The sequence below is a fragment of the Chelon labrosus genome (genome assembly GCF_963514085.1).
Source record: "Chelon labrosus genome assembly, chromosome: 16".
NCBI lineage: Eukaryota > Metazoa > Chordata > Actinopteri > Mugiliformes > Mugilidae > Chelon > Chelon labrosus.
Genome location: NC_140349.1, coordinates 10,355,220 through 10,380,925, shown reverse-complemented (window position 1 = coordinate 10,380,925; position 25,706 = coordinate 10,355,220). Strand labels below are relative to the sequence as shown.

Genomic DNA, 25,706 nt, shown 5'->3' with positions numbered 1-25,706 from the left:
CACTACAATTGCTGTATTAAGACATACTGAATGTTAAAAGGATCTGTGAAAAGAAAGCAAACTTAGAACAAATTTTTATTGAACATAAATAAAAAAAAAAGAAAGAAATCTTACATAAAAAAATATTCAACAAGTTTAGAAATTCTTTATACAACTATGTACAGACAAAGATCCATAATGAGCCAATAAAGTAACAAATCCTACAAAAGTCCACAGCAGTCAGCCTTCACCTTAAAGTTTGTGAAACCATCTACATGCAGTAGCTGAGTGGAGTAAATGACGACAAAAAAAAACAGAAGTAGTCACTTACTCCTCTACTAAATGTCAGCGGAGTATTGATACTATCAAGACGTAAGGATAAGAAATACTGAATAAGGAAGCAGTGTTTCACCGGATGTGTTGTGTGCTTAAGTTAAATCTTGCTTCATAATGCCTTTGAGGTAGAACAACACAGGGTGGGTGCAAACAAGGTTAACGTAGGATCATTGCTGCGGTTTCGTTTATCTGCCTTCACTTGCAAACATAAAGTTAAAAGTTCAAAACACATTTATTTCCTTGAGTTTGTTGAAATATACATTTATTGTTCAAATATACAAAAAGGTTCATAAGGGACCGTGCAGAGAGCAAAGATCACTATATTCACGTTGCACCCTGCACCAAGGAAACGCTCCCTCGTAGGCCTTAAAACACACAAACGAGCACAAAATATAACAGACTGTAATAGTGGGATAAAAGCATTCAGATAACAGCATCTGTGCCGTCACAAATAAAAACAGGAAGTTTTAACGGACTGGAAGAGGGAGGGGAAAAAAGAGGGTAGCTAGTAAAACTATTTTTTTTAGGAAAAAATGTCATCAGCACCTAAAATATTTAGGAGTCCCTGCTGAGAAGAGTGTCCAGAGTGAAGTTTAAAACGTAGCTGCACTACAAATGTACACAATGTGTTTGTTCCGAAATAAAGAGTAAGGTGCTGAATACATTCACCTCATTCTGTCCGTGACCTTGTATTTACAAAGACACTCAGCATAGTAATGGACCCCTCTTCACACAGTAATCAGTTTAATTTAGCTTGCACCATTTGAGGGTGGTGGTAATCACCTCAGTTCCAGAAGAGGAGAGAGAAAGAGAGTGGTGGTATGAGATGGCAAAACTGTACACAAATCCAAATAAAGCAGACTTGCTATCCTGCAGACTGAAGTTATATAAATGGACTTCATCCCACGCTTTAACATATGGGCTCTTCTGGGACCGCTAACAGCAGCTCAGAGGACAGAAATGAATAAACACGCTGCCCTTGACTAGTCTAGAAACTTAACTCCGGAAAGTGAAGATTCAGCGGGTCACCCCTCATCAGCAATCTCCTTCTTATAGCGACATCAAAACAGTCGCCTTTGGAATTTATTTATTCAAACCACCTTGAAGTGCTTCAACTAGGATGGCTTTTTGTTGCGGGCTACTGGTGTTTGTGTGTGTGTGTGTGTGTGTGTGTGCGCGTGTTTTTGTTGTGGTGACGTGCTAATTCAGGAAGCGACGGCAGCGCCTCGTCCCGCAGTTGCAGTGCAGCTTGCTGTTCTCGTCCTCGATGGGGAACTTGTAGTCGTAGGTGAGCTCCTCGCCCCGGTAGATCTTCCTCAGGGCGAAGATGACGATGTGCTTGCGGCCGTCCACGTTGATGACGCGCGAGTAGCAGTTCGGCTCGCACGAGTGGTTGATGAAGCGGGCCGCGTTGCCCTGCATGGTCGCGTCCACCACGTCGAAGTCGTCGATGCGGAACATGTAGCAGCCGATGCCCTGATGTGAAGCAAGTAATGTATGAATTTAAATCATCAAAACTTCGTATCACACTGTGCAAAGCAGCGAGAAGAAGCAGCTTCACCATGTGCAGCAGATTTCAGTGGTTACTATACATGCATGGTGGATAAAGGGCAGTTATTGACTGATTATTAAAGGCTGTGCTCTAAATGGTGAATGTTTTGCTCTTACTGGAATTAAAACTCAAATTTCTACGTGTAGTGGTTGCGTATTATATTCACCAACCTTGCTGTCGTAATATTTCTCTCTCTTATCAGTCAGGACAGCACGAATGACTGTGCCGGCGTACTCGATCACCATCTCCCCAGCCTCGATGTTCCTCTTGCAGAAAAGTCCACGCCCATGAATTAGAGATCTAGCAGGTTTACAGAGGAGAAAAGTGGAGTTATTTTAGGTATTTAAAAATGAATAAATAAATCTCGTGCTCTTTTTGTCCTGCATTTTGCCTTTACCTGTAAACTCCCACTGCTTCTTTTGAGATTTTTTCCAGGTGTCTGAATCTCATTGCCATGGGAAGCTCACTGCTGGTGGCTCGTCTGGTGGAGTTGGAACAAAGCGGAGTCAGCATTCGCATGTTATCTGCGAGTCTGCTTCCTCAATGAATTATCAAAAGTGGCAGAAATGTAATCCACTAACCTAGAAGATTTCAGCGGGAATTCATCCTCCTCTTCGTCGAAGGGGCCTACTATGTCAGGGAGCTCTCTGTGCTGTGACGCTAGGAAGTTGAACATATCAAAAGTTGCTTTCCTAATGAGAGAAACGGAAAAATGATCAGTGCATCCCAAAACAGAACAAAGACCCTTGCAAACAAAGACAACATTCTCAATTAAAGCTCAAAAACTAGCACAACAACGTGTAAATTAAGATCTCTGTACCGCGTGTAGATTTCAGCTCGAGCGCAGCCCCTCGGGTTGATGGGCAGCTCTTCCTCGATGTCGTCGCAGCGGTGGAAACGGAAGCGGTGGTGTTTGCAGTTGGCGGCCCCCTGCAGTTGCTCCAGCAGGAAGATGACGGCATCGTGGACGACGCCGAGCACCCGCGGGCCGCTCATCCCGCCCAGAGGTAGCTGCTTCAGATGGAAGCCCGCGCGAGCTTCGAGGACGCCGTCAATCACCGCGCGCCAGGCGACTGAGGGAGGAAAGAGATGAGGAGGATTCACAACACTGAGACAGATATCAAGGTTTTTATGTTTCTTAAAATGTAGTTGTGTCGTTTTATTGGCTTGAAACCAGTTTAACTGTGAGTAAACATTTTAAAAAACAGCAGCTCTTACCCTCTATGCTGTTAGCCTTAACGCTAAAGCCGTCCTCGCTGGTGATTTCAAAGCGCAGATGGGGCTGGTTCATGTACGTCCTCTTCCTGTGTTTAGGTGCATCTTCGTCTGAGCTAAAACCTGCAGAAAGCAACAAATGTTATTTATTTATACTTATATTTGTACTATAATCACACAGCTACAGCAGCTCAGCTTCCTCACTCATATGTATTAACTTGCAGCTGAGTGTGTAGGCGTTCCAGTTATTACAGCTAACTAACATCCAAAGAAAAATGAATGTTTAACATCGAGCCACAAACCTGAATAAGGGCCCCACTCGGAGATGTCTCCGTGACGAGCGCTGACCCACGTGTGCGTTTTACCCTGAATGTTACTGCTGGTTTGTGCGGATGCAGGTGGACTCTCAACCTGAGGACGTCTGAGCAGATAAACAGAAGTTAAACAATAAACGTGAGCACTGACAACTACCACTACGGTATAGGAACTGAACGAATTGTTTTCATAGAGATAGCATGTACTGAGATTAAGGCTGAATTAACGGCTAGCATGACACAGATTTCCAGTGCAAGTTGTTTCCACATACAGACCTATAAACCTGACCCAGCTGCAACCACTTGCAGATAAAAAACGACAGGTCCAGAAGTTTAATCATACAATCGTTAGATAAATAAATGAATACTAAGTTGTTGTTCCATTCATAGATTTTGAATAAAAGGTTTAATGGTAGGAATAATGTTCATCATTTAGTGGTAAGTCAAGTAAAGGGTTAATTGACTACTCAGAACTTAATTATGTAATAGACTAATAAAAAAAAAAAACTCAAATATCGGCCTTTCTGCTCTTCAAACATTGAAGCGGTAAATGATTCAGTAATTAAACCATTCTTAGTCAATATAACCTGACTTTGTTAGTTTAGCTCCTTTATAATGAACTGACCTGGAAGATGTAGGAGGTGGTGGAGCTGTAATCCTCAGGAGACCCGGCTCAGAAATATTCTCCCGGTCCAGATCAAGAACGTCTTTTGCTGACGGGGCTTTCATTCTCACACCACTTGTTCTGTTGAAATAAATCCAGACACAGTAGTTTACATTTTGGCATCTTTCTCAAACATCTGTAAACAGGTTAATACACAGACTACAGTTTAAAAAAAAATATATATATAGATAGATATATATAGATTTAGAAATAGTTTTAATACCTGGCTTCGTTAACTTCCTCCAGCTCACTTGATGGATCCTTCAAGAAGTCCATCTTTGACTTCTTCCTGGAAGGCCTTTCAGACACCGATGACACTCTCTTCACTCTGACCTGGTTGCGTGACGAAACCGGCGCTGGCTCATTTAGGAGACCACACGGGGACTCTGAACGTCCGGCTGATGACTGATCCGAGTCCACTGCTTCTGCAAACTGTGCCGACGCTTGCGGTTTGGCCTTCGGCTGCCGGACGTTACTCAGAATGTTAGGTTTCGTCTTTGCGTCGCGGTGAGTAGCCATCGCTCTGTCGATGATAGTCTGGGCTTTGCTTTGTGCAGTGGTGGTCAAAGTAACTTCGGGGGTGCTCTGTGAGCTGACGGGGGCCGTGGGAGCCGAAGCGGCGCTGCTTTTCACCACTTTGACAATGAATTTCTTCTCAGATGTTGCGTGGTTACCGGCGGGGTTGGCGGGAGGCGAGAGGTTTGTCACAGAAGTGCTGGAGCGAGGCTTCACTATAGTTCGGGCGTTCTGCAGAGTGTTGCCACTGTGAAGAATCTTGGCAATCTGACTTATCTTATCGTAGACGGGGGAATTTATACTCAGCGACTGATACGTGTTCGTTCTCGGGTCTTTGATCAGAACCTGTCCTTGCCGGTTAACCAGCAGGACTTGACGGGTGGAGGCCTGGGGTGGGGGCGCGGGCGGGGGCGAGTTAGCCACCTCAGGCTGACTCTGAGTAACCACCTGCTGCTGCTGCTGACTTACTACCGCCTTGGAGCTGTCCAGTCGGATAGCGATGGTTCTGCCTCGCGTGGCATTCTGCTGAAGAAGCAACGGACTCAAGCCGTTGATAATGATGGGGGACGTGACGGGGCGCGGGACGGCAGAAAAGGTGGCAGCAGGAGAGGAACCAGACACATTATTTACAGTCTGTCCAGCTCGAGGCGGCAAAGGCAACCTGAGTTTAGGCTGAAGTGGAACATACGGTTTTGGAGAGAAGCGTTTGAGGTTTGGCGCAGGCTGTTTGGTCTTCACAAATATGGTCTTCATCTGTGCTGGGGGAGATTTTTTGACTACGGGCTCCGGAGAGTAATCGGGATCATTCAAGTCATCTTTAAATCCTTCAGCTGAGTCAGTTGAGCTGCTGTCCTCTTTGTCATCAACTGCACTTTTATTTGGGTACACTGGAGAGGCATATTCGGCAGAAACAAGCGGGTCCACGGCGGAATCTAAAATCACTTCACTGTGACATGTTGCCGGTTCAGAGCTCATCAGGACCTCTTCCTCCTGGACTGACAGGTCGTCGTTTGTATAACTTGGTTCGAGGAATGCAGATGGCGACAAACTCTGAAACTCTGGTTCCCTTGTTTCTTGTTCCGACTTTGACACGGTGTAGATCGACTCCAGCCTCTTTAGAGCGACTGTTAGCTGTTTAGTGGGTGTATTATGATTGCTGTGAGTTGTAGTTTCTACTCCTTCTGGGTCTTGAGCTTCAGTGTCGGCCGCGTCGCTATCATCACTCTCTGAACCACCATCGGCTCCGTCTAACTGCGAGATCGACTGTGCTGAGGCGAGCTGGCCCGAGGCGTCTGAGCTACTAGCTGCGTCACACACCACTGTGCGGGAAAATTTAAGGTAACGTCTGGAGTCTTCATGATCCGAGTCATTTTCCTGATGATCTTCCTGCATTTCCACATCCCGCACTACACCTTCCATGTCCCCTCTACTGCTTTGTGCTCCGCAGTGGAGTGAATCGTTCTCGGTGAGCAGGGCCTCGTCAAAGTCAAGCTTAGCATTCAGCATGGAGGCCACTGCTACCTCTGTGTCAGTGTCGAACACAGTGTAAGGCAGATCCTGGGACATCAAGTGGGCAACGTCCTCTTCCAGATTATCAGGGGCGAGTGAGATCCCGTTTGTCGTGGCCACAGCCGCATCTTCTGCCTCGGACGAAGCTAGGAAGTCTTGGGGAACCTCGGCAGAGATTGGAGTGGTGATCTTAAAGTTCTGCCTGCCTCTGGGGGAGTGAGTGAAGGCCCCTTGACGAGGCGACAGCCCTGCAGAAACGCTGGAGGTGGATCTGGGAGAGGAGCTCCAGACTGGAGATGTTGAGTTCTGATGTGAGGGAGGGGGCGACGCTGATCCGAAGTTTAATGATCTTGGCGGGGAGCTGAACAGGGCGGTCCTGGAGTGGACGGTCCCACCAGAGCGGAGGGTCATTGGTACAGACGGGTCGCTTTCTGTGGGCGAAGTACTGCAGCGGCTTCTCGACGAGAGCCTGCGAGGCCGACGGGTGTCCTCCAGGTCTCTCAATGTGAGGATGTGATGCGATTTGGGAAGTGCAGACCCTAACACAATCAAATAAAGAGTGAAACAAGGCAGCAGATTAAATCTTTGTCCTCTACTTCAATAATACAGTAAGACAGAAGTCAGGGACAAATAAAACTGCATTTACCTGGAGATGGGAGAGGTCGGGATGATCCTCCTGCTGGTCTCCTGGTTTGTGTGTAACCAGGACTTTTAGATTCAGGTGTGTTGTTCAGTTTAGAGTTGGGTGATGAGGTAGTGGACTTTATTGGGCTGGATGAGGTGCTCAAACGATCCGGGGACTCCACATCTGGCAAAGAAAAACAACATTTCATCAAGAAACTGAGTGAAGTGGTCATATTATACCATCTCTAATAATAATAATAATAATAATAATAAGAAGAAGAAGAAATTCTGTTTAAACAGCATGAATGCATAATTGGGAGCTGTAGTTCCCCTGTTTGTATTGGACTACTGGCCTTACTACTAGTATTTGTACTTCTCTTCAATCTGTAACATCCTGCTCACCTCTGTGACATTTGGGGCTGTGGACTATGGTGTGGTTCTCTCCTTGGTCCCACCTCGGATCTTGTTCCTCGCCAGGGAGCGGTGTGCTCACCTCCGTCACCTTGCAGATGTACTTACAACGCCTGCGCGGGTCCACAGTGCTCCAGTACAACCGAGAACATCTGCAGAAAGAATGCGTTCATATAAACACGTTTTTTGATTTGTTAATGACACTATACTGGATAAGCTATACATTTATAAAATACCAGCAGTGAAGTATCTATATATGGCAGTGTAATGAGAGCGACCACTTACTGATAGCCGACAGGATACAACATCCTCCCATTGGACGACAGCTCTGACAACACGCCAAGTTTCTGAATCTGCAGAGAGCCTACAAAGAAAATACATGTTCAGACATTACATAGCTGTAATATTTCAACTTTTACACAGGAGTCAACGACATACAACACACAGATGCTCTCACCTATGGTCATGTTAATGGATTCTGGCTCAAGACCTGTAAGGAACTTTCTTCTGAGATTGATCCCCTCAAAGTCTACGTACACCCGCCGAGGTACTTCAAACCTTTTCCCAGACACCATCTGGAAAGATAACCATAATCAGTATAATGTACAAAAATCTGTAGGTATGGAGCAAGCATGGGTAAAATACAGAGTATATATATATAAAGTTGTTTTTGCACCTTCTTACTGACGAGATCCCTGTGTTTGAAGCAGTAAACCTTCCTGTCCTGCTGGAACACGCAGTTCTGGGCACGAGCGCACATGAAGTGGAAGTTACTCTGGCAGGTGGCGAGACAGCAGCCCACCGTAGCTCCCGACTGGCCGCAACGATCACAGCGCTGGAGGAGGAAGAACAAAAAAAAAAAACAATGATAATCAGAATTATATCAAAATAGCTTTCAATCTAATCACAAGGTTACGCAAACAGCGCCAAGAATTAATTCTGATAGTGTCTTACCAGGTGGCGCCCCCTTGAGACAGCACTGTGCACCTGTAGAAGAGCACCGCTCTCCTCATACACCTCTGCAGACCAAATGCAGCAGTTGACGTGGGCCCACTCGTTCTGTCCCAAGTACAAGAGCCGCCCTGCGTCCTATCAGGACAAAAACACATTCGTGTCAGAGCAGAGGAGCCAAGTTGTTTAATTTGCTGCAATTTTAATATGCATATATAATATAACGCATCCCTTGCTATAAAAACACAGAAGGACGGCTGAACTCACTCTAGGAGCAGAGTCTCCACATTGTTGGCACAGGGCACACTGCCTCACGTCTTCTGTCTTGTTGGACTCTGAAAGATGGCATAAAAAAAATGGATGAGATGCTTGCCCATAAGACATCATCTGGACATTCACATTCCTTAGCTACCATGACAGATAACTGGCTACAGCCATACCGTGCGAATAGAGAGGAAGTCTGTGTGATGTTTTGGACTGCTGTGCAGCGACTGAGGACAGCGTGGAGTCAGTTTTCTCCTCCTTTGGCTGGTATGTCCTCTCCAGCCACTGTGCATAACTGTGCTCCTTAGAAGGTGGGAGAACCGCCTCTGGAAGCATCCCACTAAAGAGCGGAAGATAAGAGCAGGGACATCTGAGACATGCACCAAAGAGTCTACTTCCCTTTAGAAATATCATCTAAAGGTTCCACTACAGTATGAAGCTCAATAAGACTTAGTGAAGTGTACTTACGTTGGGAATTCTTCAGAAAAAGATTCCCACTTCTTTAGAGTGAGTGCAGGAAACCAGCTGAAAACTCGCTTCATCACCTGTTAGAAACCACAACTGATGTAAGATCAAAAGCAAGTAGAAGCACTTGAGACAAGGCTGATCACGCCTGATCCCTGTGCAGCTTGACAGAGCTTGAGCAGTTTTGCAAATAACAATGGAGCACACCAAAACACGAGAGGAGGGGGCAGGGGAGCGGAGCTTACTTTATCATAGTGTGCCCTGGACTGAATGGTCGGTCTCTGATCCTCAGGGAGAAGCTCCTCTTCCTTCAACCATTTCCTCATCACAGCAGAGACATCTGTATGGAAAGCTTTCTGAGTGGGCGACAAGAAAAATAAGAAGCAGGGGATTCAGTCAGGAGAGGGTTTCAGATAATTAGCTTCAAAGCAGTAAGTGTTTGGCAGTTTCTATATTTTGTTTTTATCGTGGACTGATTCGGTACAGACACAGGAAGAGGTCATCATGTGCGGGTCCCCTTAATTAATAGATTATGGGGACACATATACTTACTATTGAGGTGTAACCGTCCTCTTTAAACTTCATGTCTACAGCTTGTAGGTCACAGACTGGATGCTGTTCCCTGCCAAAAGGTGGGATGTTTGTTTCCTGACACTGAAAGATAATAATTAAGGATTAATTCAGCTCTGAAGTAAAAGAAAAGCTAAACTTAAGTTTTGTTTTAAGGAAAAACTGCTTCTTTTTGTTTGTTTCTGTACGTCATCTTACCGCGCTACAGGTAACGAGGTGCTGAGTGCTGTTGGATGAGAGGAGGTTGATGAGCACCTCCTCCAGCCCGGCCATCAACCTGCGCTGCAGCCCCTCCTTCAAGCTGCTGTGTTCAGTTTGATGCTGACTGCAGGGGGTACAGACGAAATCTGCTTTTCCCGGATGACTTGAAAGGAGCCCAAAAAGCTCTTCTGTGAGGCAGAAAAGAAAAAACCCCAACATTTTAGGAAACTTTAGAAACTTTGAGAATGAGGAGCCTTAACACTAGGGAATATGTCCTTTGATACAAACAACATACGGTATTAACCACTTCTTCAATATAAAAGGGTTAGGTATAGGTTGATATTCCTGAGTATTCTCACCTGAGAGTCCTTCACATGCGTAATGAATCCAGTGGCTGCACTCTGAACACTGAATCATCTGTGAGCGTTTGCTGCCGTCTTCGTAGCACTTGTGGCAGACAGTGCAGAAGTTACCTGAACACACAAAACACACACAAGTCAAATCATCCATTTCTAGTCCCTCACATTTCACCTGTAAACACATACCATGCATGACAGTCCCCGTCTGTCTTCTAAGCGACACAGACGTGTTTTTTGTTATGTTAAGAATGTCTCACCTTTCTTGTGGAGACAGGTGCAGTCGGGACAGAGGTCCTGATCGTGATTCCAGGCCAAGTCCCAGGTCTTTCCAGGAGTCACACCGCAGCTTTTGCACCGTATGCATGTCATGCACACCTACACAGACATGACCACGTCACAACAAGAAAATAAAAAGTCTTTGAAGTACAAAAAAATCTCTCAAAATCTCAAAGACAAGGCAAGGAGATTTCTGAATACTTAAACGTTATTAAAGCATTTACCCAGGGCATGCTGCAGTTCATAGGCTTAGGGTATGTTGGTCCCAAACAGGAAGGGTGGAAGGACGTTTGGCATCTTCTGCACTGCAGCACAGGCTATAGGGAAAAAACAACAAAAGAGTAAATCATTTATAGATTATGATCCTAATGGTTCACGTACAGAGTAAAAATACGTCAGAACAGAAAACGTTCATGTCAAACTGTTAATTTCAAACGTATCACCTCCAATATAAATAAAATTATGTTTGCGTAAGCTGTTTTGTTTTTGTACATTTGAAGTGGTGCTGCGTTGACCTCCTACCTTCGAGCTCTTGCTTCTACGCCCGCACACGTGACAGAACTTGCAGCGCCTGCAGCACCAGTTCTCCTTGTTCTCCTCCTGGGGGCGCTCCTCGGGCGAGAGGCAGAAACTGTGGAACGGCTCGCAGCAGATCTGGCAGAATATCATCTGGAGGAAACGGGGGGGTGGGGACAAATAAGTGAATAAAATCGTTATAGGGGTGGGAGTGGATTTACAACAGAACTCTACTTCTAAGAGCTTTTTCGTTGCCATACTAGGGTTTGTTTAACAGCTGAATTACCTCGTATCGGCCTTTACTGGCGCAGAGCAGGCAGACGGGTTGAGGAGTGGTCGGGACAGAAGTGAGAACGCTGAGGCCGCCCATTAGCCATACGTTTTGGACAGCACAGTCCTCCTGGTAGACACATGGCAAACAACAGCATTAGGAACATGGGTTTCTCCTCTATTAAGTCTGTGGGTGCTAGGTTGTTGGTAATAACCGCTAGTAGCATGGGTGGTCGTCCACATGTTGTAATAATCAGCAAATACTCTTCTCAAGTCTCTTGATGTAACAGCAGTGGATAGAAATAATTCAGGAATTTTATATTATAGAATAATTGGAATGATTGATCTTGACCCTGGTGTTTTGAAAACTAATCTTTGACCCTGATGTAATTTCCCAACATTATCCTACCCATCTTATTTTCTTTTTCCTTCCATCATAATGGACTTTACTTTATCAATAAGTGTGGGACCCATCCTTCTCTGAAAGCTTCCTGGCTCCTGGTAAATCACAGCTGACAAGGGCCCTTCAAATTTCAACAGACAACCAGAGATACACGTGACCCCCTTCCCTTTTTCCGTTTTATCTAATAACAGGTTTTAGTTTACATATGACTGCTCTCTGTCGGGTCCCTTTGTGTATGTGTGTAAAAATTAAGTGTAACAACTTACAAGGCTTTCTTTGCACTGCACCAAGATCTCGTTGACATCTACATGTTATTTTAAAGCAGATACGGTCTAAACATGTCACCAGATACAGGTGCACACTCACCTTGAAGTCTACTCGGATCTTGTGCTTGTTCTGCAACAGGCCCTTTTGGGGAAATCCGTTAGTTAACCCCGCCAGGGTGTTCACTGATGCACACTCTGCAGGACTCTGGGAACGAAGGACATAGTGTTTGTCAGTTGGACACTTTTGCAGCACTGTCTCTTTTACAGACGAGTGCTTGTTGTCTTCTTCAGGATTCTCCTCCCGTCCGTCCTCCTGCTCCACTCGTGTGCCTTCCTGTAACTCTGTGCCTTCCTGTAACTCTGTGCCTTCCTGTAACTCTGCGCCCTCCTGTAACTCTGCGCCCTCCTGTAACTCCGCGCCCTCCTGTAACTCCGCGCCCTCCTGTAACTCTGCGCCCTCCTGTAACTCTGTGCCTGGATCGGCAGTCGGAGGGAGCCCCGGCACAGTTTTATCGGGCTCAGGTCTGTGTGTCTCTGCCAAAACGTCTGGGTGCTGCACCTCAGACTCTGATTGTCCCTGAGAAGACAACTGTGACGAAACCTCTCCCGCAGCTGACTGCTGTGGGATGTGAGGCTGTTGTTGAGATGGTAACGACACAGAGTTGTGCAAAGTCAAGGCCGACTTCACCACAGACTGAGGTAAACGATGCAAACGCAACAGCAGAGATTTCTGAGGACAGTTTGCTATGGGACGTGGTGAAAGTGGAGAAGTGGGATGCATTTCAGGCTGGGGCAATTCTGGAGGAGAGTTTGTTTCAGAAAGGGACGAATGCGAAATAGCAGGCTGCGTTACAAGCTGGGTGAGTGGATGCGACTGTGCAATACACTGATCCGCACACTGGGGCGGCCGATGTGGCAAAGACAGAGCAGCAGACTGCAGGACAGAATCAGGCAGGCGGCGTAAGTGTATTTGTAGCTGCTGCTGCAGCTTCGGCATGGGGCTCCTGGACGGTCTGGGCTCGGGGACAGATTCTGTGGGATCCGTCTCTTCCGTGTTCTCCTGTTCCTGTGGAGGAGGGGACTGCCTAAGCCAACCAGCGAGACAGTGTTCCAAAGTTGCACTAGTACTAGGGACATGCAGAGGCGGCGGCCGGCAGCAGCCAAAGTGGCAGAGAAAGGGAGGAGCACCACGGCTCTGAGAGCAATTTGTTAGCCAGGAATGAGAAGTAATAAAAGATAAAGGAGACTGTGGGTAACGTGGTCAGCAGCAGCACGTATTCACACACAAAGAAGTGTTGACTGGGTGTTAATGCACACACACTAGCCAAGTACTAGAAAATCATAAAAGTAATTTGTTGTAGACGAGCTGCTAAAAACTGAACACTAACTAAATTAACTGCTAACAGATTAAGTGTGCAGATTAACAATGAAATATGGGATGTTTCATGAATTATGGATTTACAGGTTCTTATCACTACACCTGGAAATTAGATTATTGTACTGTGTATTATACCGTGTAAAAAAAATGAAAAGATGCTGCACCTGTAGTGTTACATGCAGCAAACACACAAAAAGAGTTCATTAAAAAGAGCCACAGTGACGTAGTTTTGGCACAAGCTCTTGCTGCAACCTCTGCAATTGCTGCCAGTTACCAAATTTTACTCGGAGACTTGCAGAGGATTCGAGCAAAGTAGATTTCAAGGTAAGGAAACGAGCAAGAATCATACTAACAGAAAATTATTTCAAGGCACAGCAGCAGCGGGGCGAGGGGGGGGGGTTGACAGTGGACGAAGGACGTGCTCAAGGAAAAAAAAAAATGACAGGTTTGAAAAAAGCGTCTTGAATAAGTGGAAACAAAGAGTCACAGCCAACAATCACACGTCATACCTCGCGGACAAGCGGGAAAGCTGAGGTGTGAGGAAGTATCGTTTACTTTTACTAATCAGTCGTGATCGTTATTATAGTAATAACGGCCTCATTTAAATAAAACCCCTCATTGTTTTTAATTCAGTTTAGAAATGATTATATTCCTTTCCTGTAGTATGTGAAACTGAGCGCACAAATTATTCGACGGAACAGCTCAACAGTTTTTAAATTAGACTCTTTGCCACTGAACACACACACACTTACATGAATGAAGATCTTAAAACCTCTCGTCGACACGTCGAGTTAAACAGGGGCTCGTGTATACCGTGCAGCTAATACATAAATAAACAGCTTAATAACAACCGCTTAACTCATCCATAATTTATAAAACGAGTTAAGTACATGCATTATAAGAGGAATAAAGTCAGAAACAGAAGGCTGAATCTGAAAGGTGTTATTAGAAATATACTCATTCAAACAAAAGACTATTTGATTAAACGTGAAGAACTGAAAAGTGAGACGTAGACCTGGTCAAAGTGTATTATTTGGATAAAACTGTTGGGGTTGTTCAAATTATGATTCAGTTAAGCGAAAAATACTCGGCTTAAAAAAGTAATTAATTTAGTTTAGTAGATACAAAAATACAGTTTGACCCAGGTTTCGTAAGGCGGTAAAAACAGAAGCGAGGGGGGAAAACCTGCTCCATCGGTTTTACCTTGTAAGCTCTCGGTCTGCCGCCGGCTCCTTTGGCGAACGGCCGGCGGTGCCTCACTAACTCAGCTGGTGGTTCTTCAGGGAGCGTCACGCCGTCTTGAGGGGCAAGATCTCCAAAACAAGACACACAAATTTAAGACACAATTCTCATCCTTCAGGAAGATAATACCATTTACCGGGGGACTGCACCACTCCCTCTCACTCTGGCTTATTCTAAACCAAGTCTGTGACATTTATTCGATACTAATCTGACAATCAATGAAGCAGCATGTAGCCTGTGAAAGCAGCAGTGTAGTGTCTTCTGTGGATCCGCAGGTGGGGCCGTCAAAACAATTTTATTCTTGCAGGCTATACGCTGCATTACGCTGTCTGTATATGCGTGCTTTTTAACATCATCTGGCGCACATCCAAAAAGCCTCCACGGCAGCCAATAGCCAGGGTGGGAAGTGATGCTGCAGCTGTCTTCCTTTCCAATTCTGACCAATTAGTGGAGATGCCTCAGGTGCCATTAAACCGCAGCCAAAGACGAGAACACAAAGCTGTGAGATGGAGAGTAATTAGATGGGCATCGCCAACTTAGAGGAGTTCATGTTGTCTTCTCTGTCAGACACAAACGGGCCAGAGGAAATAGGGAACTGCTCAGTGTGCATTACATTAATGATCTGGATTAAGATGACGTGCATCAAAGGATTTGTGCAGCAGCAGAGGAAAAATGCACAGAAACTATACCTTTTATAACAGATCATTCACTGGTGTTATCATAAAAACATTCATGTCTGATCATGACCTTTGGAGCGAGCAACAAAGCTCTCGCAAACTATATGCAAAAATACTCAAACAAGTAGAACGGTTGGAGTCTAGCGCCTTAGTTACCTGGGTTTCTTGCAGCAGCTACGTCTGACTTGACTGTCAATTTATCCATCTTATCCACTTCTTCTTCTTCTTCTTCTTCATCATCATCTTCTTCTTCTTCGTCCTCCTCCTCCTCCTCTCCCTCAGATTCAGATTTGAGCAGGCTGCTGTAGGAGCGCGGTTTGATCTTACGCAGGGACTCTTTTCTGACTCCGGTCGCCATCGAGGATGATCCTTCGCCTGCATCTCCAACGCTCCAGTTTGTATCATCGCTGCTTGCAACAGCATTTGAGAATCCCCTCCCCTGGACTGTGAAAGAAGAGCCGCATGATTAATTACACAGACGGCTAAATACTCGAATTAGTTTTATTCATGTTAAGTGAATTACAGCAAACTCATGTGGTCAAACTGAACAAAAAAAAAATCAGAGACGTACCTTTCCATGGCCTGATAATTCGCTCAATCTTCGCCTTTTCTATCCGCTCGCACTTCTTAAATCTACGGACAGAAGAAATGTCAAAATGTGATTATACGCCCGAGGTACAGTTCTCGTGTACCCATCTATAAATGTGTTTAACTGTAAGAGTCGACTTGCCTTCATTAACTGGATAGTTTAATATGTGTTACTGTAAAGAAATGAAAAGTATTTTCACGTTTCATGTACAAGACGTCTAAACCTACAAGGTAAACAGTATTTCAGGTAGGGATGTCCCGATCAAGTGTTTTTGTCCCACTGTCCTAGTCCTGATCCAATCTTAAGTAAACAAAATGTCCAAATGTCTCCAGGAATCTTTTCTTTCCTTTAAGTTCAGTGTTTGTTGTTGTTGTTGTTGTTTCGGTGCAGCCTTTGCATTCATACTCAACGCAGGCAGCCCACCAGTCGTCTAATGGTCTCATATTGCAAAATTCTTACACATTTCAAACAACGTTGTGCTCACGTTGTTTTTCCTATTGTCCTCAAAAGCATATCTCCGTCCCCTCTCCAAAGCCACCTCCCCCCAGACCCTCAACACACACCGGTCGCTCACTTGCTTTGTACTGAGTTTAACCTGACGGAGAAAACGCACGGACAAGTCACGTAGCGTGTCAAGTTATTTTTAAAACCCGATGTTTATGCTAGAGATTTTATTTTTTTTTTTTTAGATCATGGAGGTTTACAATTATTTTAAGAGAGCTGGTCAAAATCTGGAGGAAAAGACTCCAGCTGTAATGTGAACTAGCTTAACATTATAAGAGAAGGCTGGCACAGGCTGCTGCCATGTGTCAACAAATCCAATATCCGCGTCACTACTGCAATTTAACACCAGGTTCTCACGAAATCTTGTTTTTTTTTTTTAAGTCGTCTTCCTTTTCCTCTTTCTCTTTTTGGTATCTTTGACACTAGCAGAACAGGAAGAAGATATTTTAATGCTGTAGGGATGTGGTTTTGGTTTATGGCTGACCTAAAATAAATAACTACAAAAGGCCGGTCTTGACTGAATTCCGACAACGATCCGATACGATCCTTTTAAAATTGCCTGGATCGAGCCCAATACAGATCGGGACATCCCTAATATCAGGCACCACTTAAACATTTCACAGCGTGATTCATCACTGTAAAGGTCCAAAGTGTAAAGGATTTTCACCAAACACACTGGCTGGGTGTGCACAGATTCAATCGATGCATATTTGCTTTCTTGTGGAGAGTTAAAAGGTTGTCTGGGAAATGGCCTGGCTGGTTTTGTCCAAGAGGGACTCCAAGAGGTTAGCACCTGCCTAAGATTCCCATAACAGTTTAAACATACATGATGTGATGTGACAATTTGTGAGCATTAGAGATGCTAGTATGTGCATAAAGTAATTTTTGGACAGGCTCAGACGAGCTCTATCCCACTGTTTGCAGTCTTTATACCAAGCCAAGAAACCTGATGGCTTGCTTCATCTTCACCGTACAGACATGAGAGTGGTATCGATCTTCTCATGTAACATCATGAAAGAGGATACTTCCCTAAAGGTTGAACTATGCCCGTAAACTAATGGTGCTACCTTGAGTGCAGGTTCATCATAATGCACATTTAATCACAAACTGAGACATTTCTTCACTTTCCAGATGTCTGCTGTCCCAGAATAAATTTTCGATGTCAAAGCGGGGACAGAAATGATTCATTTATATACACTGCCTGCTCCTCTGCTGTGAGGGCAACTTTTGGTGTCTGCAAAAACTGAAAGTGCCTTTCAAATATTTACTTCTTCACCAAAAGCTCATCTGTGTGCGAGAAACATCCACACAACACCATGCACAGTTAAATTTAGCTCATTAACTTACACGCAGCACTGCCGCTTGGTGTTGGGTCCCCCGAACTTGGGCTTATCCAGGCAGTTGATACACTTTGCGCAGTCCTCCACTACCAAACAGCCTTTGCAGTGGCCGCAGCGCCGCGACCGGACTCCCCCGGGCGCGTATCGACTCAGCGCCTTCCTTTTTCTGAACCTGTGGCCCTTCCCCCTCCCCCTTCTCCTCCTGCGCTGGATGCTTTCCTGAGAGACCACCCACTGGGCCCTGCCCTGATCAGAGACGTCATCGTCATCATCCGCCACATCTGCGGGCGAGAGACGGAGAGGATGGGTAAAAGAGCCACAACACACACATTTGAAGCATCATTATGTACATGTTGACGTGGGGGTGACATCTTTGGATGCCAGAGGTTATTATTCAGTCTGCTGGAGCCATTACTGATGTAACTGCAGTAACTGGAGATCCCTAGATACTCATTTGTCTTATAAATAAGCTTGGTCTCTATAGCTACACATTACTGCTCTACAATAAAGTTAGGTGACTGGATGAAACCGTGAATTACTGTCTCTTACCTAAACCTTTTGAAACTTTGAAAGGGCATCCTCTTGAATTCCCCCAGTTGCAGTATTTTAATACCAAAAGGCGCAAAGCTACTTCAGACATAAAGAAATGAATCATTTCTAAACAAATGATGCGTCTGGAGTAGCCTTGCGTTTTGCTCTTGGCACTAGATGTGTTCAGTGAGTCTATTTGTCAAACAGCACTTCCTCACCTCATACTGAGTGATGCTCACTTGACCAGTGTTGGGTATAGCTTTCCAACAGCGGTGGCTAATCTGTGTGTGACAAAAGATATTTTTGCTGGCAAATATTTTAGTTACAACTACATTGAGCTAACAAAGCAAATGTCTTTTTTTTTTATTTTTATTTTTATTTTTTTTGCTCAGCATATTAAACGCTATGCAAATTGTGCTCTTCTACATGTTTTTATTTATTTTTATTTTTTATTTTTAGGTTATGTGTTTGTAACCGCAGAAGCTGAATCAGCTGCTGTGAAAGACAGGTTTAGCTCATAAGTGTTTTTTCTTTGGGATACACTAGCAGAGCAACTTTGCAAAAAAAAAACAAACAAACAAACATATGAGTGTATTAAAAAACATTTAACCTACCTGGGAGTTTAGTTTGTGAATAACTTGGCAAACCTAAAGACGCACGTCTGTTAAGATTCCTAGTATAATACGTCTAGTATATTTTATTTCACCACTATACCAGCCAAAGCATTGCTGCCTTAAATTAACGTGTTCACGAGAAGACTCCACATTTAGCGGGCGTTGCTGCTTTAGCATGCTAACTGTTAGCCTGCTCGGTTTCCAAATGTCAACGGTTACCTAGCAACCACTTGAATGCCAAGAATCTTGTCAACACAACCTCCTACGCTGTGACCACAAGTTTTCCCATTTAAAGGCAGCATATACCGTTTTATGGTTGTATGTTCTTTACACAACGTGTTAAGAAAATTAACATTTCTGATGGAGGCACTCTGTAGTATATTTAATTTATTATCATCATCATCTAACAGCTGACACACACGCACACAGACAATAAAACATCTGTGATGCCCAAGCCTAGCTCATCTCACTTATTAGTCGAGCTCTGTTGTTGAATGATTTTGACATGCTACATAAAATTAATACAAACTGGAATAGGATTTCATAACCAATAAAACACTTGAGCTTCCTACGGTAGCTCCTGTAGACAAAAAAAAAAAAAAAAATGAGCTGAACACAATCCTCTGCTGCAACAGTCCTCCAAACAAGTGTGCACCATCTCACAGCACACTGAGAATCGTTCTAAACTAACAGCACTGCCGACAGCAGGTAAAACAATATTATGAAATACAAAAAACAACTATTAAAAACTAAGACTTTGACCTCTCATACCAATTAATTAATAATTATTTCAAAGATTTTTGACTTTTAAACACCCTGAATTAAACTGATAGTCCTTTGTGTTGCATTATATTTCTGTTTCTGGCATTTTGACCACATCCTAATCAGGAACAATGAAGCAAACACATTTGCGGCTTCAGTATAAAATCTGGACGCCATCATAAACAATGACTTCATTTTCATTTCCTGGTACACTCTGTGGGTACCAAGGAAAAGGTGCACACATTTCACGTGCAAACTAGTCAACACATAAAAATAAATGTTTAATAACTGTATAGAGAAACTACTGCACATCTTTAGTGTAATGCAGTTTGTACAGTTTCTGTCTGCTCACAAACAACACATGGAGGTGGACTGTACCTTCGGCAACGGGAGAAAAGGTGATCCCCTCTCTCTCGTGCAGCGGCAGCGCACTGAGTCTGGGAATGTCATCTGGCACCATGGCCCGAGGCTGCCCCAAAGCCACCGCCGCTGCCCGACACACATGTTTGATCCTTGGACCACCGAGGGGCTGCTCCTGCACCCAAATAAGGAAATATTTGTTATAAATAAAACAAAAAAAAATCTAGTCTCTTATTGTAATATTAATATGATGTTACAAAGGATAAAAGCAAATCCTCTGATAACAACAGCTAAGCAGAGAGAAAAATTGATATATTGCTTTCACTGTGTTTATCAATCACTCTTTATTGATTGGTGGTGTAAATTAAACGCTGCTCCACAACATGTTAAAGCAGTGAGGTAACAAAAGAGCCACAGTCCACACCAAACCACAGGTAATTAATTAAAACAAACAGCTGGTGCGTGGATTTGTTTAAACATTAAAAGACACACTTTCAAGTTTAAAGTGTTACCTGAGGACTAGTATCTTTGGGAGACAGGTCAACTCTCCTCCTCCTCCTTCCACTCATGGGCACTTGTGAGTCGCCCGCACCCAACTATTGGCGCAGGTAAGAAAAGGGAAAACAAGCGTTTATGTAAGAGATGCCGTCTTTAAAGCTCTGACTAAAATGAGTAAGAAAAATAATGGTTGCGTGAGAAATTATACTTTCACAGGCGGGAACAGGACAGTCCCAAAGCTAGCGTTGTATTTGCACAAAACTTCACTGTGGAAAAAATTTCCCTTGATAACCAAATCAATGTAGATTCACTGATTTTTTTTTTTTCTCGTTAAGACCAGGAAATCGATTCTTACTTGTGACAACTTGAGCTGCTTCTGCTGATCAATCTTGATGAGCTGGACTTTGGCTTTCTTCAACAGGTGGAGCATCCTCTTGTTAGCTCCACTGAGACCAATACGAGGGCCGGGCCCGCTGACTTCCAACGGCTCACAACTTTCCCCAGGCACGTTAGCCGTTTTATCTGTATTAAACACATTGAATAAACCAACTCTAGTCACCATCCTAATAGTAGGACACACCTATTAACTAAACAGCGAAGCAATCATAACGATTGTTACATTTCCTCTTTCTCTTTTCTGCACAGTTAAAAATAACTTTCCAGTCAGTCCTTCTTATCTTTTTCCTAATATTAAAACACATCTTAAATTAAGATAAGATAAATAATGAACAGAAAAATCAAACGCATCCTTACTATTGTTGCCTGTGTCTTCTGACGTCATTTGCGAGGGCGCTTCCGCGTCGGTGTTCACCACCACAGCGAGCTTCCTCACAACACCAGGGGAGTCCATCTCCTCCATCATGAGCTTGGACCTCCGTCTCTTCCTCACGTGAGAGGTCACGCCGTCGCCTTGATGCATGTAATCCCCCTGAATGTCAGATGGGCCTTTCTTTTTCTCCGCCAGTTTTAAGGTCAGTTTCTTCAGGTTCTTGTAGATCTCCAGGTGGCTCGTACCCGGACTGCGCTTTGATGACATCTTCGCCACGGCGGACGAGCTGTCAAATATAGATATAGAGTCGCTGTCAGACTGCAGCAAGTTGCCGTCGTAACCCGATTCGAAAGGCGACGCGCCCGGTTTTCCGTCTTCTCTCTGTTGACTTTTCAGCCACGTAGATAAACAGCCCTTTGGAAAGGGAATCATCTCCGTGTCCAAGAATCTCTTTGGAGTCTTAATGATGCGGGAGGACCGCGCACTTATTACAGGAGTGGGGGAGTTGTTTGAGCTCTGGTGCACTTGCTCGGAACATGACCTCAGCTCACCCTCCGACGGAGTGATGACCTGACCTTGGATCTGCTGCTCGATGCCAACCTGCGTCACTGTGGCTGGAACGGCCTCTGGTACAGGTGTGTAATAAGCAGGCCTCGTCGGCTTACGACCGACTTTTGTAACGTTCCTGGATGGCCTTCGCCTCTGCCCAAAGAGAGCCCTGCGTCTATGTGTTTTGTGCGCTCTTTTTTCTGAGGTATCTGCGGCTTTACACTCGAGAGGCATTGCGGCCTCTTCTCCGCTCTGGGCGCCAGCTTCAGCTCCGGCCTCTGGGGAGGCACCCATACCTTTAGCCATTCTCTTTCTCTGACGTTTGTGGAAAGATGTAAACGACAGAGTGACCGCTTGAGCTGTGCGTCTGGTGTGCCCGACTCGAAATCCCCTCACGCGTTTCACAGGTCTCTGTTTCTGGGATTGGTCTGTGTCCGAGTCCCCCGACCCCTTGAGTTCGCCTTTAACCCTCCGATGAGCTCTTTCTGTGCCTCTGACTGCTGTCCGAGCTCCTACCATCGCATGTTGCTTGGTGCCACCAGCTGAGGTAGCGGCTGTTTGGTTTTGCATGCTGCCTGAACATGTTGTTTCTCCTGCTGTCGTACTGCTATGTGTGCCTGAGGCCGGTTTGTCTGCATGTTTGGCTGCCTGCTGGCCAGGCAGTTTAATGACCACCTTTGGTATTTCTTTGCCCGCTGCTGGGGTCTCTTTATCACCCTGTTCTTCTTTAGAAACCCGCGGTACAATTTTCCCAATTAGAGTCGATTTTGAAGTCTTGGGTATTATTTTTCCAACAAGAGGCTTCGCTCCTGGCGATTGGTCTGAAGCTTGGCTGATTGATGACTGAGGAACTGCACCTGAAGTTTTCTGCGGACGAACTTTTGTGGTCCCAAATCCAGTGAAATCTTCCTCCTAAAGAAAAACAGATAATGTTTAACACATGATAATACGATATGCAGGACCATTTTACACTCAATATTAATTTATTAACATAAATTACAAAGACAAGCACCACATCCTGCCATTTTAGAATCTGTTGCAAGCAACTACTTGGCACTTTGACTTGAAACATGGCCACATTAAAATGGTCAATAGATCAGTCAGTCTGTAAATCAACTAGTTTTTGTAACTTTCTGTGAATTTACTAATGCAACAATGGGAAAATAGATAATAAAACTACTGCTTTGGCTTCTCAGTATTCAGTCTGACATGATGGTGATGAATAAAGGTCTAATTAACAGGGGGTTTCACGTTTTCCTTTCATAATTACTTGTTAAAGCAAGACTTACGTTTATACAGTTAACCTTAGTTGTTTTCACAACTTAATTTCCAAGTACTGGCTCAACTGAAATCAACGGTCAGCACCAACACCTCTCTCGGCTCCTACTCCAATGCTGCATCAGTGTAGTACTGAGGAACGAAATCAAACCTGTTCTTGTTTTCACTTTATGAGTCAACTATAAGTAATGACTCCGCACATTTCCCCCAATGTACCAGACTAATCTTAATTTGAATGCATCACATTTTCTCAGCATTCATTGCAGCACTTGAGCGATATAAATTAAAATTTTATTGGCCTAATCTTTCCTGGAAATTACGCTATATATATATATATATCAGCTTACTGAAAATTACAACCAAGGTTTAAGCACAACTTTATAAAAACAAAAATAAGAGACACTCAGCTTCCAGCATCCTTTAATCCATGCATATTTTTACATCTCATCAGCACAAAACTGCACCTCATCTTAAAATAAAATTATTTACATCCATCACCACATGCAAATTGACAACGGAACACCCCCTAAATGGTATCTGTTCCACTGCACTGCAGAGCACTACGTACTGGTACTCTTGTTGAGCAGCACCCACAAGCTTTAGCATGAACCATGTGACTCTGTGTTACAGTCCACTCTAAGGGGATTGCATCACTGAAGTCCGACTGATGTCAGATACAAAAGCCCGCGCAGCGGAGATTAAATAATATGATTAAATCCAATACAGCGTACACCACTAGTACCATCCTGCCTGGATGGGGCTAAAACCAGACCAGTATGAATGTAAACGATATCAAACACTGAACATATGACAGATTTTTAAGTTAAGTTGCATTGTTGATATAATTTGTGCTTTTTAAATGATGAAAAAGCATGATCGCAAACCTTTACATCTTCCAGCAGCACTTTAAATTAAATAACAACTTTGTACACTTTGCCTTGTGGCCTACATCTGGTTCATCCTTGATCTTTAAAGTAGGTTAAACTGTATAAAGGTATCTGCAACTAATGATCGAGCAGTTCATTTCACTAAGGCACATTTTTTGGTATAAAAAGTATATAAAGGATAGGGAGCATAAAACACTCTGTGCATTGTATTTAATAAGGCCTGAGTTCAAGCAAATCAACATTTCGAAACTGTGGGTTTTAGTAAAAAATAAGAAAGGTAAGGTGAGGTAAAATAAGGTAAGACATGACTGATCGCCATGGATAAATGTAGTTGTTACAGCTGAAGGGCGAGACACTGCAAAACAAAACAACTTAGATAAAGGAAAATGAAAAAAAGAGTTGCACTTGTCTTGGAAAACAACTATTGCACAGAAAATTTAGCGTTGGCCGGGAATAGCATCTTCTCATGACGCTTGTTTAGATTTTAGACAATACACTTTGCAAAATTCTTCAATGCATGGTATTTATGAATACGTCCAGACAATGTCTACACTCCTTCCTGTTGCATCCCACGTTAAACTGACGCTCAAAACACCGAGCAGTCAGCTGACAGCAGCTCCAACGTGTGAAGTTACGAGCAAAGCGGCGGCGACGTTTTAACTACGACAGGATTAGCAGCCAGAGGATTTCATTTCAGCACAGGGTGGGAACTTCAACTCAGCAAGCCATGTCAGGGGATGAGCAAACAAAAGACATGTCTGGGGTTTCCGCCGCAAAACGGCTCCACGGGGGTTATCACAACGCCAAAGTTTCCGCCTAATGCCTTTTTTTTTTTTCTTCTCTCCCTTCATGCAAACAAACTCAGCTGGACAGACACTGATTGTGTATATAGGGCTGCTGCAACTTACAGGGTAGATATGGCAATTTCAAAATAGAAAAATGGCATACAAACTTAATATATGCATTAGTATAATAAATATTCACCCCTCGAGTTATTTAAAGAACAACCTGCAGGATAACGGCGAGCTACAATGTCAGTTTAGGGATAATATGTGCATGCTAAATTGTTGCTAACTAGCTGTACGTCAGCTAAAATGCTATTTGTAAGAAACAAATAGATTTTCTAATTGTCGCCCTTTTAATAAAATATGCTTTATTCGCCCCGTTAAATGCGTTATTATACAACCAGCTGCCATGCTATAGTTTAGCTAGCTCATTTACCTCCTCGCTGTTGCTGGAGTCGAAGCCCACATCTCTCTGCCGCCTGTGTTTTTCCGTCACCCCGAGCAGGCGCAGCAGGGACGGGTCCTCGCTCAACGCCAGGCCGATGTTGACGGGCCTCGGCCCTCCGCCAGCCAGCTCGCCGTCGTCCGAGCCCAACCTTCCGCGTCTTGTGCGTTTTTCCGACCGCAGCCTGCTGCGAGCCGGGAACGGTCGGCCCGGGAAGCGAGCCCGGGCCGGTGCTATGGTGCTCAAGCCCGCCACGGTAGCGGGAGATGATAATCCGCCTCCCGATGCCGCCATTATTTACTACAACAACACGGACGGCGCGCTGGAGGAGGGTGACTGCAGCGATATGAGAGGCAAGATGGACTGCTCCAAGGCGAAGGCGCGAGATAGAAAGAGCAAGCGGTGCATCATGGGAAAACGAACTTCTCCAGGGTAGACGCCCGCAGTTCGACACCACTGGACGACGTCGCTTGGTAATGACCAGCTTTATAAGGTCAATATTTTCATAATATTTCTGAACAAATTGAAAATGGTAGATTTCAGAAACTACTCAGAACATTTAATCAAATATATTAAAAAGTAAAAATATTTAATATAAAGTACACTCAGCATTTAAAGCAAGTTTTATCAACAAAAGTTACTAGATGTATCAATTCAGTTCAATTCAATTTTATTTATATAGCGTCAATAACAATACAAATCATCTCAAGACGCTTTACAAAAACCCGGCCTGAAACCCCCAGAGCAAGCCTGAAGGCGACGGTGGCAAGGAAAAACTCCCTATCAAAAGGAAAGCACTAATAAAAATGTGTGTAAAACAAACGTTATTGCAAAATA

At 44.2% G+C, this 25,706-nt stretch overlaps 1 protein-coding gene across 3 annotated transcripts; it reads right to left on the bottom strand.

Moving 5' to 3' along the window:
• Positions 1-58: 58 nt before the first annotated feature.
• Positions 59-25,278, bottom strand: kmt2ba (lysine (K)-specific methyltransferase 2Ba). Of its 3 annotated transcripts, XR_014699528.1 has the most exons (37): positions 24,861-25,278; positions 20,910-22,386; positions 20,512-20,678; positions 20,171-20,254; positions 19,677-19,833; positions 17,399-17,672; positions 15,530-15,591; positions 15,115-15,402; positions 14,243-14,352; positions 11,762-12,727; positions 11,009-11,122; positions 10,729-10,875; positions 10,431-10,523; positions 10,188-10,305; positions 9,931-10,044; positions 9,569-9,759; positions 9,353-9,454; positions 9,046-9,156; positions 8,804-8,880; positions 8,512-8,675; positions 8,339-8,406; positions 8,075-8,209; positions 7,797-7,955; positions 7,578-7,695; positions 7,406-7,484; positions 7,112-7,272; positions 6,732-6,893; positions 4,284-6,624; positions 4,022-4,141; positions 3,385-3,503; positions 3,086-3,205; positions 2,688-2,940; positions 2,449-2,559; positions 2,265-2,348; positions 2,038-2,167; positions 985-1,791; positions 59-680 (listed from the first exon to the last, which is right to left on the bottom strand). XR_014699528.1 is itself a non-coding variant. In XM_084563745.1 (36 exons), the coding sequence occupies exons 1-36, from the start codon at positions 25,161-25,163 to the stop codon at positions 1,516-1,518; spliced, it is 9,555 nt and encodes a 3,184-aa protein (XP_084419871.1). In that variant the 5' UTR covers positions 25,164-25,278; the 3' UTR covers positions 59-1,515. The 3 variants fall into 3 exon arrangements, 2 of the variants coding, with proteins under 2 accessions (XP_084419871.1, XP_084419872.1); XM_084563745.1 differs by having other exon boundaries at positions 59-1,791; XM_084563746.1 differs by having other exon boundaries at positions 59-1,791; positions 11,762-11,866; positions 24,861-25,275.
• Between the last annotated feature and the right edge of the window lie 428 nt (positions 25,279-25,706).

Excerpts from the sequence above, each read along its gene's own strand:
- kmt2ba (XM_084563745.1), bottom strand. The coding sequence starts at position 25,163 with ATGGCGGCATCGGGAGGCGGATTATCATCTCCCGCTACCGTGGCGGGC. Across the intron at positions 6,894-7,111 it reads CAGCCCCAAATGTCACAGAG|ATGTGGAGTCCCCGGATCGT; the intron begins GTGAGCAGGATG and ends TTTCTTTGCCAG. Across the intron at positions 1,792-2,037 it reads AGAAATATTACGACAGCAAG|GGCATCGGCTGCTACATGTT; the intron begins GTTGGTGAATAT and ends GCTTCACATCAG.